Below are 16013 nucleotides of genomic sequence, written 5' to 3' on the forward strand. Positions count from 1 at the left end.
AGAGCGAGAATCCATCTCAATTAAAAAAAAAAAAAAAAAAAAAAAAAAATTTCCATGCAACACCTTTCTTCTAACATCAAAGAGGCCCTGACAAAGTGACAATCAGTGAAAATGAAATACTTAGAGTTAGCCCACTGTGTTCATAGTATGAATCTAATCTAGAGTTGGATAAATGTTTCCGGTTCCGACCAGAGAAGTATTCTTTTGAGTACTCTGGCAATCAAGCCTGCTTCTGGGGACAGAGATGCTCTCGAATAATAATTTAATATGGGGCCTGGCACAGTGGCTCACGCCTGTAATCCCAGCACTTTGGGAGGCTAGGATTACCTTCAGGTGGATCACCTGAGGTCAGGAGTTTGAGACCAGCCTGGCCAACAAGGAGAAACCCCGTCTCTATTAAAAATACAAAAATTAGCCAGGCATGGTGGCACGCACCTATAATCCAAACTACTTGGCAGGCTGAGGCATGACAATTGCTTGAACCTGGGAGGCGGAGGTTGCAGTGAACTGAAATTGTGAGACTGCACTCCAGGCTGGGCAACACAGTGAGATTCTGTCTTAAAAAATAATCATAATTTAATATGGCATAGAAATTAGAAGCTGACTGAATAACCAGTAATTTACCATTTTAAACGAAATTCTTTTATCGAATAGTTTTTATTTAAACTAAAAGTATTTCTTGTATAATATGATTGTTGTAACAAGAACAATGGAAGTAAGCATGATACTTTTCATGAACCGTTAGAAATGCTCATGTCATGACTGGTTAAGAGGGATAACCTTAGATGGGGGAGTAGAAGTGAGTAGAATAAAATACATTTCTCAAGACAATAAATATCGCTTGTTGCATGTATTGTCTACTGAATTGATAGTACAGTTGTTAAAATGATGCTTTGCTGCAGATATATTGTCTGACTAATTTTTCTGGTGATCATAGGAGAACTAAAAAGCACTGTTGAGGTATTTATCCCATGTTTTGCAATTTCATCAAGTGTTCAGAGCTACATAATTGTAGTCAACTTTAATTCAACTAACTACAAGATATAAAATTTACCTTAATTTGTGATGCTTTTATCCATTTGAATTACGTTTGTAAGAACAACATTTTTACGTAGGCCCACATTTTAAATGTCTAAGGGCTTTCTGAAAAATACTCAAATTAGAAAAAAATACTTAGATTCATCAACAAAGTAAATCCACTACAGAGTATATTTGAAAATAGGAAAAACAAAAAGGGTGTATTGTTAAAAGCCATTGGGAGAGTAGCAGCTCCTATATCAATACATCTAGAAATATCCCAGAGGCATTGTGCCATTATTATTCAGTGGTTCTATTGTGAATCTACAAGTGGTTCTACTTGTGGATGAAATGCTATCTGGCATATTAGGTTCTTTCTTATAACACCATATGCATGCCATGTGACAGTTTTGATTATTGGAGTTATCAAGTGATTTGCAAATAGATGAGTTTTTTTGATTTTGTTTTTAATCAGGAGTATATTTTTTAAATTAGATAATAAGAAAACAGCAGAAGGCTATCATCTTTGAAACTACCCATTCTTTTGGCTGATGAAACTATGGAAGAAGATGCTGCCATTAGGAGAGAAAATTGATAACAAACTATAGCAAAGGCAATTGGGCAATATATATGCCAAAAATTCTTATTTGTACATGTTTTGATCCCATAATGTTATTTCTGTAGATGTATGACAAGCAGGCAATCATGGACAGATATGAAGTAGATACAATGATATTGAAGTGTCATTTATAATATAAAAATATTGCAATTCTTCCCAATTAATAGTGCATTATTTAACTAAATAATGTACATGAATAAAGTATTATACATCATTAAATATTGTAAAAATATTTAATCATCTGGAAAATTGTATATTTTATATTTTTTAGTTAAAACAAGGCAGATAACAAAATGGCATTGAATTTATATATAAAGTGCTGAATTTATTGATTTGTGGAAATTATTTTATATGTCCATATATACAGTTTAATGCCATTTTTGTAACCTTATGACAAAAGAGGAGTTATTTATTTGTGAAAGTGTATAGAAAAAATATATTTAAATGATAAATTTGAAATGTAAATAATTATGTTTGTCTTGTATTATCAGTAACGATTATTATACATTTACGTGTTGTTTCTATTTTCTAAATTTCTACCATGGAAAGAATTTTCTTTAAAGAAAAGCTTAAAAGTTAGCTGGCACTGGTGGCCCTTGTCTGTAATCTCAGCTACTCAGGAGGCTGAGGAGCAAGGATCACTTGAGCCCAGGAGTTTGAGGAGGCTACAGTGAGTCATGATTGTGCCACTGAACTGCAGCCTGGGTGACAGAGACCCTAAGAAAACAAAAACAAAAACAAAATAACAACAGAAAAAGCTCACAAAAAATCAAATGCATCATGAATTAAATGGATGCAAATTAAAACATTTACATTCAATGTATCTTCACTGATAATAGTAAAATTAATGATAATAAAATAATAAAATTAATGATAGTTTTATCAAAAGTGTAGTAAAAGTGTGCTTTTAAAATAGTCACGGAATCTTTGACACAAAACATTCATTTTTAGGAATGTATCATTAGAAAATCACGAGGCTTATGACAATTAAGAATGCAGATAGATCATTACACATTTGTATAAAATATTGAAGAACTAAATATAATAATAATTTGCTCACTGATTAGGATTTGCTTTTTTTTTAAAAAAAGATACAACCAGAATAGAGAATACAGCAATCTACTGAAATAAAAATTGAAAGACTATTTATTGACAGTGAAATATATTCAAGAGGTATATTGGTAAGGAGAGAAATGACATACAATTGTATTATGAATAATAATATTTAAATAATATATTCACACATGTGTTTGCATTATGGGTATCAAGAAAAGTCTGAAAGAACTGACTCACAATCTTACAAATTTTTTGTGATGGCACAATTATGGACAACTTTACAGATTTGTTCTGACATTTTTATAATATAAATAGGTGTTACTTATTAAAACATTGATTTGAAAGTGTTTTAAGATTATATGTAGTAGGATGGGATCCTTAGAATTTATCCAATCTGCTAGCTCAAGGTGACTCAACAATGATGAAAATATGGGTAAATTTTTAAATAGCAATATTTGAAAAATGTGACAACACTGCTGCTTTTGGTGGGAAACATTAAACTAAGTTATAGAATTTTAGAATTAAAATAATTAAATGTTAAAGAGTGACCATCTATATACCCAGAATAAATAATAGTATTTTAACTTTAAGAGATGTTTTCTTTTATGGAAAACATAATTGACAATGCATTTTGGGTCATGATTTCTACTTATTTACTAATCAACATGATACAATGATAAAAGAGGAGAAGGTCTGAGTTACTCACTCTTGTTGTGTAAGCAGCTTCTGGGTCATCCTCTAAGACACGTGAAAGTCCAAAATCAGAAACTTTGCACACCAAGTTACTGTTGATCAAAATGTTTCGAGCAGCGAGGTCTCGGTGAACATATCCCATATCTGACAAGTACTTCATGCCAGATGCTATCCCTCGAAGCATCCCCACTAGCTGAATGACAGTAAACTGGGCATCGTGTTTCTGTGAAGCATTTCAAATGGACAATTAAGATATGTTCCTCTTTCTTGAAGATATATCTTTATTGGTTAAAATCTGGCATGTTGAATTTTGTAACAAGAGTGACTATACATACTTTAGCTCTAAGCACTCAAGATTAAGATAGGTGGCAAGCAGATAAAAGGCTGAAACAAAATAACATAATGACTATGTTATCAAATACTTTGTAACAGGAGTATCTTAACATTCTTTGATTTCAGTTTAAAAGCAAGGACTTTCCCAGTCCTTGTGTGACATGAAAACTAAACCCTCCTCAGACTCATTAAGGTTAAGAACAACAAATCAAATGACTCTTGTGGCTAGTTTAGGTTGATATTTTTTTTATTTGATTGAATTTTCATTCCCCCTGCTTTGTTTCCTATTATTTTATGAATTGTTTCAAATAAAGTGGATGCTACATTTTTAAACATTATCATAAATAGTTGAAAATTAGTCAAAAATATTTATTGTATATTTGTTTTTCTACCCACCTCTGAGTTGTAGGTCACAAAATAGAATGCAATAAGGAACTAAATCATATAATCCAGCTCCAAATCTAATTTAATATTGGATTAAATAGAAACATAAGGTTTGTAATATATAAACTTTTATGTTTAATTACAAACAATAATTTTTAAAGAATATTTATTATAATATTTTAACTCACCTGATTTGGAACATGCTATTTTTGAAAAAATGATTGTGAAAATTGCCAGTAAAATTTTTATTTGGCTAATGGATTTTAAAATAAAGCATATCCTTTCTCACTCTTAGAAAATTTAACATTTTCCTCCATTATTATGAATGATACTACATATTTTATCTATTTATCTCTCTATCTATCTATCTATCTATCAATCATCTATCTACCTGTCTATGTATCTTTCAGTCATGTACCCATCTCAATTTATATAGCACTAAAAGCACCTTGAGGACAGGGCGTATGTCTTTCCTTATCCCTGAAGTGACTGGCAACTGGTATTGTCTTGAGCTTCATAAAATTGTTTACATAATATTTGTTGAAATAGATGTAAGTTTAATATATTCACTTTCTTATGGTGAAATACAGTATGTCAAAATACGGCAGGGTATGGTGGCTCATGCATGTAATCCTAGCACTTTGGAACTCAGGCAGGCTGATCACTGGGGGTCAGGAGTTTAAAACCAGCCTGGCCAACATAGTGAAACCCCATCTCTACTAAAAATCCAAAAATTAGCCAGTCATGATGGTGGGTGCCTGTAATCCCAGCTATTCTGGAGGCTGAGGCAAGAGAATTACTTGAATCGGGAGGCAGAGATTTCAGTGAGCCAAGATCACACCATTGCACTCCAGCCTGGGCAACAAGAGCGAAACTCCATCTCAAAAAATATAGACAGACAGATAGATGGATAGATAGATAGAGAGTCTAAAGCTTCTGTATCTAAAGAATTAATATAAATAAATAGCACCAAAATGATATATCTAAATTGAGAATATATATACTTTAGCATTATAGCAAATGCTTATTTTCTGAGTAGACAGCACTATTTGAAAAGTAGATGGTCTGTCTTACATCGGACTGAGATTATTTTAAATAATTATATCAGACTGAGATTACTTTAAATAAAAAAGAGACTTTCTGTCTTACATCAGTGGATTTTATTACTTGCTTTAGGATTCTTTCTAATTTTTATTTTAATTGGTGTGAATCTTGGCAGTATAAAAAGACTCTTTTGAAGAAGAATTAACAAATTTGTTTTAAAAATATAAACAATTAATATTTGAATCTTGTAAAATAAAGATGTGATTTTACAATCTTCTACTATATTTCAGTTTTACTTTAAACTTAGATTACTGAATTGCTTGGCACAATGTTGGCAGACATCTCTAACATTTTCAGCAAATTATTAATACATATGTCTGTGTGTGCATCTTACTTACACGTAAGAAACTGTCCAAGGAACCATTCTCCATGTATTCTGTGACAATCATAACTGGCTTACCTAGATGTATAGTAAATAATAAACAGTAGATGATCAGTACAGTTCAAAGATAATATGCAATGAACGTATATAATATAGTTGGGTACACATATAACATAGTTGGATACACCTCATGATTATAAAGATGTAAGAGCTTTACCTCTCTTCCAGATTTTAAAAAGCTGCAATAGAAAGCCCTAGGTTTCATTAGAAAATAAAACTTTCCAAAGCCACAGAAATTGGAGATTGGTTTTCAGAACAAAGGCCCATGACTAATAGTATCTAAATTGGTTTGAGAGGCTTTTCAAAGTGTACAAAAAATATGTCCCTTTCCTTTCTTTTATTAAATCTTTGCTAATTTTCAACACCAAGTATTTCTGCCTTCAAGCCCAAGATAAAGTTAGGAATTTAGCATTTGTTTTCTCTTTCTATTGGAATTTATACGCGCTATATGTGCACATACACATATATATGTGTAGAGCTCTGTGCTGGATATTCTCTTCATGCTACTTAGTGGGAAGTGAGTAGATCAAAATTTCTGCCTTCATGGATTCTACATATAGTTCTACAAAACAATTAAGAATAATAATTATAAATATTTACCATATTTGAATAACACTTAAAAATTATGCAATTAATGCTATCTTTAAATGAAAAATAAAACAAATTAAACTTGCTATTGGCAGTAACTTGTAATAACTCTTTGCAAACATGTAGCCTAAAATACCATGAAACCTTTAACCCAGCATTTTAATGTATTTATATAATACTTATTATGTGCAAGACACTGGTGTGATTATTTTATATACATTAACATATTATTATTTTTCCTTTTTACACATGAGAAAACTGAGACACAGAGGTTAATTAACTTGCTGGGCATCATACAACTAACAAGCTATAAAGCTAAAACTTGCAACCTGAATATACTATGCTACCACTTTCGGTGGTAATGAGGGAAACATGTAACATATGAAAAAGCATCAGGCACAAATGTGCTAAGTATCCTGGATACATAGAGCTCTAAATATAATAAATGTTTGACTACAGGTAATGATTTAGTCAATAATTGCACGCTAAGCCTATGGATTATTTTAAATTAAAATGACAACCTGAAGACTAGCGCTTCAGACAATTATTACAGCATAATGTTATGCAAAGCTGAAAATATAATTCTATATACATTATGGTAACAACTAGTAAGTTTAAGTAAAACTAACATTTTAAAGAGAAAAATATCAAAAATTGATGTTTTTGATATAAAGGAAATACCGGTAATTTTTTTTCATGATTAGAATTATGTAACATTATGTTAGGTACTTGACATTTGTTGTATTACTTAATCCTCCCAGCATACTTATGTTTTAGCAATATGCATTATTCCCATTTTACTGATTCCCACCCAGAAAACATTATGGGTTTAAGCAACATGTTGAGGTAACACAATTAGCTAGTGTAACTTGTGGAGGTAACATAATTAGCTAGTAGTAAAGCAAATTTTAAACATGACTCTTTCTAATTTTAAAGCCTATATGTATTACCACACTGTAGTTACCTTGCTTTATTATTGTTATAAAGATTATTTTAGTTATAAGTCCAGCACATTACAGGAAGGAAAATCACTTCTTTTCCAAATCCAGAAGACTTACGTCTTACCTGATTACTGTGGAAAACTCATGAGCATATAACAAATTTTAAACAAACATTCAAGTACGCCTAACTGTATAACACAATTTTAATTTTTCCTTGTATGTGTCTTATTTATCATGAGGTTAATTTGCCATTCTGATGCTAGAAAATACCTTCTTTTTCTAGATTTTTTTTCCTTTCATGTGTAAAAAACTTAATTTATACAGAATGTAAATTATGGGTTAGCACATGAAGGTTACACTCATTACATTCAGCAATTTGAATTCGTTCCAGGAATTATTTCCTATTTATTTAAATAAACCTATTTTAATTCTATGGTTTCTGAGATAATTTTTATACATGTTACAATCACTTGATACATTGATCTATTTTCTGTTAATACACTAATTTGTGATTTTAAGGGATCAAATAATATCTATCTGGTTAATATAGTAATATCTGAAAAATTGTTTCAGCCAAAACTGTGAGCCTGCAGAACTTGCTTTTTCAAAATTCTAACTAAACTTTCATTAAAAAATATTCAGAAAGAAAGGGAAGAGTCGCCATTTCCTTGGAAACTTAGATCTCTCCTGAACTAGTATCAGATCTCTAAAGACTGATGGATTCTAGATTCCTGGCCTGAAATGAAATGAATAAATGAATAAAATCCTGCATATGGGTACTCTCTACAAATCAACATCAGTTTCTGTCTTCCCTCTTTCATACAGTGCTGGGAGGAATGATATGTTACCAAAATTCAATGCATACTTTAAATGCAGTCACAGATAATTTGCCTCAAACCGCCAACTCTCAATATCATTGGCCAGTTACTGCATTTTTATACTACCCAGACCTTTGCTTATCACTCCCTTCCTTCTGGTGCCCGGCCTTATGACCATTTCATTTCTCATTAGCATGTCTAGTGGAATGCTTGGGAAGGAAAATAAAAGTAGCTGAAAAATCAAACCAGTCAATTAAGTCAAAGCCCCATGACCATTCAGAAATCAGATCAGCCTGCTTTACCTCTATAATTCAGGTATTTGTAAACACATGAGTTAAGATGGGCAAGTCTCAAAATGTGCTTTGAATTATGTTCAAAGATTCTGCAAACCAAATGTACAAAGAGTAAACAGACTCACAAATATTCTACCTTGGAAAACAGTCCTTTGACTTAGAGTTTCACTTGTGATTTTGATTATGATAAACAGGGTTAAAGAAAAAGAGATTTCAGTAGTGTTGAGAACTAGTTCTAACGTGCATTTAAATGTGGTGGGAAATTATTTATAAAATGCCAGCTCCTCTGCACATGATGCCATGTATTTGTACTCAAGTTTGCGTTCTCTTTCATGTGTATTTTGATTTACAAATGACATGATCAGCTTTCTCAAGATAAGGCCTGTATCCTTTGCTCCTCTCAGAAACCCCAAAACACATCTGGGTTTACATTTTAAACTCAATGAAAGTACTGCTCTATGACTTGCTGAAATGAAAGCATCAAAAATGAGCAAAACAAAATTTGCAGTGGAGTTTTGCTTTTGTTCTTAAATTGATTTATGAATATAGATAAAATGGTGATATTTCACAATTGTAGAGGAAAGGGAAGCAAATCAGTGTGCTAGAATCAGTTCATTTGCCCAGCTATCCCAGGGGCTCAGAGCTATTACTAATCATTGAATTGCTGCTTGATGACAGAAGAAATGTGATTAAAAATAACTAAGAATTCCAGATTCAGCGCCAGCTCTTTTACCACAGCTTTCCCAATCATATATTTTATAAAAAGAGGAGTAGGATAATGGGAAATATATACGTATATATATAAATATATACACATATATACATATACATAGAGCCAGCCATACAAATATTTTCTTTCAAATTTTCAGACAAATTTTATTTAGATTAAAATATTTTCATTCAAACATAAACTGTTTATCATATATTGAAACATTATGAAATATTTACATTTAATAATTTCCAATGGAAATGCTATTAACTCCTATTAACAACATTAATTGTGTCTAACCCTCTAAACCTTATTTTCAGAAGGATTAAACACACTCTAAGGAGGGTAAATTATAAAATCAAAGCCTTTGACCTTAGCAGCTAGCACTCTGTATAATCAATGTCAGGATGGAAGGGAAAAAAAAGCACACACAGGAGATAGAAAGTTGAAAAAAATTGGCAAAATTTGCCTATTTCCAGGAAAGAAGACTAAGATCATCTTTGATGAGAATAAAAAATGTTTTATGTATTTTCACACATTATACCTAACTGATAAAAATGTTGTAATGAATATTGAACTGTGATATTGAAATGAAATATTGAACTGACAGGATATTTTTCTGTGGGTTCCTCATTAAATTATTATAAAAGGACAAGGCAATGTGTTCCAAATTCCATTTTAATCAAGACATTATTCTGCTAAAGTCATCCTTGTTACATCTATGAGTCAATGAGAGCAGAGACCAAGTCCATTTGTCTGTAGTTCTAAATCCAATGCCTAACAGTGTGCCAGTTACAACTGATCAAATTAGGTCTATAATTTCAGACAGGCTAAGGACAATCCCTCTGTTCAAAATCAGAATGAAAAAAGCTTTCTCCAAGACTTCCTTAACCAGCCCTAGTCTAACAATCCTAACACATAGAATCCTTTACATTCAGCTGCTTTAAAAATATTTATATTTATTTAAGCTTAACTTGAAATAAAATTTAACATCATCAAAGTTAACAACTAATTTACTGACCCTTATGCTAGTTAGAACTGAGTCATGCAGTAAGTGTAATAATCTAAGTCATACATAAGCGGAATGAATGTATATAGTACTCTGAATATGCTGTTTGGTTTTATAAAAAGTTTTTTTCCTCCTTTCCATGTTTTTTACTCTTTATTTATTTGCTCATCTAATTTGAAAAGTTCATTTAAAAAAAAAAAACAGGATTTCAAGAATATCAGTGAAGACTGTCATTATCACACTGCTCAAAATAATGCAAATAAAGGAGCTAATTTATTTGTAAAAGCCAAAAAAAGGTTTACAATTTCCTGTACAATATTAAATTGAAATAATAATAACAGGCTTTTTGTTTCTACTTGAAAATAAATGCTTTTAAAGTTTTGCTATTAAATATGACATTTATAGTTTTGTTTGTATTTGTTTGGTGGCTGTTTACATACAGGGATACATATTTTCTATGTCTGATGTGCTAATAAAAAATTAAAATTAAAATAGTTATTTATCTTCTGCATTTATTAAGACTGAATTCTTTTATTACCTATTACTGTTATAAATTTTTAGAATTGTTAAATACAGAACCAAATATTCATACTTGGAATAAGCCACTCTTTGGAAAAGATGTAGTAACTTTTTTGACACATTTTCAGATATGGCTTCACAATTGTTCTAGTGTTATTAAATTTTTGTTTATGCATTAAATTAATCTGTTATTATACTTTTTGATAAGAGTTGTAGAGTTTGGTATCAAGATATTCCTAGCCTCAGGATTTAGAGGTGATACTTTTCCTCCCTTTCTGCAAAGGTTGTGTAAGACCACAATTACTCAGACAGCTACTAAACTGTGCATCATCATATTTCTTCTTTCTTTAGGAGATTTACTGTATATTTAAACTAGTGCTCTATAAAAGCTGTCTTTGGGCACATGCAAGTCATGTTCTAAAAATTTTGTAGGTTGATCTTAATTTTTCAAAAATTTCAGAAAACCCCATCCTATCCACATAAATGCCTAATGCCACATTTTGTATGAGTCAAAATGGACAATTCATCCAAGGCACATAGTGGACAGTGAAGAAGAAACAACAAGAGCTGTTTAAACATGTAAAAATAACATTTCCCATCTTATTTTTTGTAATACCTTGAGCAGTGATTTTTATAATTGGATTGATGTGGTTACTTTGACAGACATGTTCTGAAATCATTTAACAATCTGCAGTCATAAATGCATGATAACACTTGGATTATTAGAGTTTTCAAAATCTGTCATCTTAACAAACTATTTCAGTAAATTACTAGTGAAATAAGTACAACATAATGTATTGTCTTTTAAGGTTACATAAAGTGTAGTACCCTTGAGATAAATGCAGAATATTTTGAGAAAGAAGCAAACAGAAAATAACTAGAATTTGGCAGTGTTACTAAGTGATGACCTCTTAATCCAGACATGTGTCCTTACCATACATACATAGAGGAGATGAGGCAAGTGAAAGCCAATGGCTAAGCTTTTGGTGAAAGTGGATATTCTCACCAATATAGACACGTTTTAATGACAAAAATCATCTTAATATTCTGCTCATGACATTCCTCAATAATGCAAAGCTACAGTTAAGTTGCAGCATAATTTTTTTAAATTTCTTGAAAATAATGCAGGTCAAAATACATTAATCTCATCCAACATAATTCCTTCTATTTCACTTGGTGAAAAGTGGCCAATAGGAAGGTGTTTTTGGCATCTGAACATTATTTGACTAATGGTGTGATGGCAGAAATATCAAACATTTGCTAAAAACAAGTTCCATCCTTTTGAACTTCAGCTAAAATTGATAACACATGTTAGTACCTCGCTCTGGGTGCAGCCTGTGCCCCCAGCTTTCTGCTACTTTGAAGATCAGAGACTCTCTCACCTTCTCCTATTTAAGACCATCAGGCTCAAAACGCAACGTTAAAATTGCTTGTGGTTAAATTCAAATAAATGAAAATGTAATGATTGAAAAAAAGCTTTTTTCAAATGATTTGAAAATGATACACTCTATTAGACCTAGTGTTTCAAAGCACACAATTGAATAACAATAATAAACAAAATTATCTTTGAGCAATATAAGAATTATTTTCAAGAATTTCTTTTCTATACACCCAAATTTACCAGTAAAATCTCAAACAACCAGAGGAGTAATTTAGAACTGCACAATTCTTTGCCACTTAATATATTCTTAGGCAATTTCATTTGATCTTTAGTATCTGAAAATATTAAAGTAGCACTTTTTAATCTCCTGTTACAAGTGAAGAAATGAGTATCTGTGAATTGTTTGATTTGTAGTTCTCAGAGCAGTAAGGTTGTTTCAGAACTTGAACTGAGATCAGTGATTCTTAATCTAGATATTGATATGTCTGCTGTTAAAAATACTATTTTGTTCATTAAATTATAAGTTCTGCATCACTCTAGTATTGTGTGTGTGCGTGTGTGTGTGTGTGTGTGCGTGTATAGATGTGCTTTCTGAACTCTGCAGGTAGATTGTTTTAGAAGTCTCAAGTAACAAAGAGGACAATAGCAGTAGAATAAATAGCTTCTTTTGGAAACAAAATTGCTGTGTGTGTGTGTGTGTGCGTGTGTGTTAAAAACAACATATCAACTTTACTGTAAGGACTTTCGATTTCCTTTCAGATGTTACAGGGTGCCAGACTTAGAGCTTATAAATATGCCACCAAGGAGTTCAAAACCTAATTCTAGGGCTACTACTCTATTATGTTTACAATATATGGGATGACTGGGATTTATACAGTCAGATTTGGCAGCCTCTTACATGCTTATTTGACCAGGGAGATATATCAAATTTAGAACTCTCACTTTAAGAATAAGGGAGTTGTAATCCATATTAGAATGTTTCAGAGTCAGCCTTGAATAAGATGTTTAATATATAATACCTGCAATTTTTAAAGGCCATCTTAGTGTATTCTTCTACATTTTTGTCTTAGAGATTGTTTCATAAATTTTGTTGTCAGGTTACCATACTGTTAATTGTTTAGTTTTATATCTAAACAAAATTTGCCACAATATTTATAGTTTAGTGTTGCTTATCATTCAGTAAATGCATTTATAAGAAACAGGAAAATATAATGAGTAGCTTTCAGTAATTCGTAAGACTGAAAACAAAAAATCAACTCATGACTGATAAAATAATAGAGATTATTAGTGATCTTAAAGTAAAACCTATTTGTTTGATAGTGACTTTTAGCTCATTTATTTCTTAATTACACATGTTGAAGAAGCTAGTGTATGATTTTATTCAAGCTAAATATAATCATATTTTCATCATTCCCTGGGTGATAGAAGCAGTCATTTAAATGCACTCCTTTGAAAAGTGTATTCAATTTAATGAATCAAATACTAAAGAAAGATCTATTGTTAGAAGGTATTGTGGTTTTGTCCCTTCCTCCCTCCTTCCTTCTTTCCTTCCTCCCTCCCTCCTTCCTTCTTTCCTTCCTTCCTTCCTCTCTCCTTCCCTCCTTTCCTCCCTCCCACCCTCCCTCCCTTCCTTCCTTCCTTCCTTCCTTCCTTCCTTCCTCAATCAATTTTTTTATTTTTCAACATTGGTAAATTAAGTACCTGTTATAATCCAGGATTTATTTTAGCCACTCATCATCAAATAACATGGATTCTTGCCCTCTTTGAGAGTTTATATTTTGTTTTAGATATTAAGAATCATTAATAGCTCCAGAAATTTTTGAGGACTGAGGAACATCTTACCATAATCATGTCATTAGAGAAGATTTTTAAAGTAAGGATACAAAAGAATAAGTAGAATACAGGAAAAGACAAGTAGAAACCTGTTTTGGTCCAGAGTTGGGGATAGAGGTGAAATAAAAAGAACACGTTCCCAATGCTACCTCTAGCACTTTCTAGTTATACAAGCTAATTCCCCTTTACAGTTAGTGTTTATTCAAATGTAAATGAGAAATGTTCATGTCTAACTCACGGGGTAGTGTTTAGAATGAAATAATATCATAGTATATTGTGGGCACGTAATAGATACTTCCTAATGAAAAACTTGTAAAAATGGAGAGTTAGAAGAATGACTGCATAAGTACAAGGGAGTTTTTTCTTCCCAGGAGGCTCAAGAGCTAAAAGGCAACCACTTGATGCAGATGTAATGGAGAACATTAAATGGCTAAATGACATTAAAATCCCAGTGAGACATGATACTATACCTGTATATATAGATATAAAAGAGTATAGTCTTGCTAAGAAAGAACAAAGGATTCATATATTTTACCAATCCTTACTACTTATGCCCTTGTTTTTTATTACTTATTAATTTAAAATTTAAAAATTTATCAGAAAATGTTTTTATTAATGTGACTTGGTTTTATTGAGTACATAGGCAAAAATAAAATAAATAAAAATTCTTATAGGAATTAATGTTACAATATATGGTTGAACTATTCCACATTGTTAAACTCTTAATCCCACTTTTTATATATGAAAACTCAAAAGGAAATCAAAGTCTATTTCAATTAAACCATGCTCTCATGAGGAAGGAAATGCGTTTTTAATCACACTAAAGTGAGAATAGGTATTAGTGCCATTTGGAAAATGCTCTCTATAATGTTAAAGAGAAATATCATTGTGAAAAGTATGTCTGTTGGTAACCATAGAGTATGTAAATGTCTTGCCAACGAATTATCCCCTAAAGGATGCCAAATTCCCTGCCATATGTTGCCTTTCACTCTAAAGAGTTTGCTGCCAATTTTGCTTATTCTTCATTCTGTGCTACAAAATCTTGAGGAAAAAAGTCCCAGAGCATTCTCAGAGGCTTTTATAGGGATTGGAGCCAAAAATCACAGATCTGCCTCACAGGATCCCTTCTGAGCTCTGCTGGAGAAACCATCATGGAAATAAGTTCACATCTCTATCATGGGCTGGGAGCCAGGGCGTCCCCAGAGCAGTCAAGAATCCACCTAGGTTCCTAGATCAGAACTATTTGAAACCCACAGAGAACCAACAAATGGCCTTGAATCTATTGTGATCCCTATCTTTACAGCTCAGAAGTATTTCCTAGACTCCTGTAATTTTCCTGAAGGCAGGGATGCAGGGGGTGGGAGGAGCTTAAAGATTTGGAAGCTTAAATGAAGCTGATGAACAATAAAATAAAAGGCAGCTAGCTGGGAGTTCCTGTCAGGCTTGAGTCACCGTTTTTCTTTGCTACTTACATAGCTGAGAGTTCCCCACAATTCTCTTTTTAACCATCTGCTAACCAGCGTACTTTTAATTGTCTAATGTGTAGCTTCTAATATTTTTAAAAAACATTTTGAGGTCTAAAATAGTACTTTCAATAGAATACTATTTAAATGTCTGCTCTATTGTCAAAGAAAGGCATGTTATTCCTAAACTAACCTTTTTGGTAAAACTGAGATACTTATGAAAAAAGTCAAAATTATTAAATGGTTGGAGTTGGGTTAAAACAACCTTTGCTCAACATATACAAATGCAGGTCTTAGGACTACTTACTTTTAGTAACAACTCCTTCCAGTCTAATGATATTGGGGTGGTCAAACTGTCCCATAATGCTTGCTTCTCCCAGGAAGTCTCTCCTCTGTTTTTCTGTGTAGCCCACTTTCAGGGTTTTGATGGCCACTGAAATCTCTTTTTTTGAAGGAAGTTTTAAGCGACCACTGCACACCTCTCCAAATTCACCTGTTGTAAAGCAGAACAACAATAACTAAACATAAGGAATTATATAATACAAATTCATCAGTAGACAGCAACTGTTTTCTTTCAGAAATTCCATTTAAAATATTTGTGCCTTTGACCTGCAACCTGTATACACTCTAGTACTCCAAATTATTTTGAAAGATAATAATATGAGACTGCTTAGAAAACCTCAAGATAATCACAGCCTGTTGGAAAATGAACCTTGTGAAAGCCCCATATATTTAAAAATATGGCACTATAAATAATGCAAGATAGAAGAAGAAATGAGTTGAAAGCTGCATATATTCGATTCTTTTTACCCCTTGTTGTCATAGCTACCACCACCTCAGAGAAATTAACAGGACAGCACAAACAGTGGTT

At 32.0% G+C, this 16013-nt stretch overlaps 1 protein-coding gene across 2 annotated transcripts in view; it reads right to left on the minus strand.

Annotated features, from left to right (window-relative positions):
- The window catches only part of LOC108296006 (ephrin type-A receptor 3), a 123985-nt gene that overhangs the window by 40621 nt on the left and 67351 nt on the right, over positions 1 to 16013 (minus strand). For both annotated transcript variants that reach the window (XM_017518384.2, XM_017518383.2), the window contains exons 8-10: positions 15450 to 15635; positions 5545 to 5606; positions 3399 to 3608 (exon numbers count right to left, since the gene is read on the minus strand). In XM_017518384.2, coding sequence (XP_017373873.1) covers positions 3399 to 3608; positions 5545 to 5606; positions 15450 to 15635 — 458 coding nt within the window. The remainder of the gene's footprint in view (positions 1 to 3398; positions 3609 to 5544; positions 5607 to 15449; positions 15636 to 16013) is intronic.

The sequence above is a fragment of the Cebus imitator genome, unplaced genomic scaffold, assembly GCF_001604975.1.
Source record: "Cebus imitator isolate Cc_AM_T3 unplaced genomic scaffold, Cebus_imitator-1.0 Scaffold676, whole genome shotgun sequence".
Classification (NCBI taxonomy): domain Eukaryota; kingdom Metazoa; phylum Chordata; class Mammalia; order Primates; family Cebidae; genus Cebus; species Cebus imitator.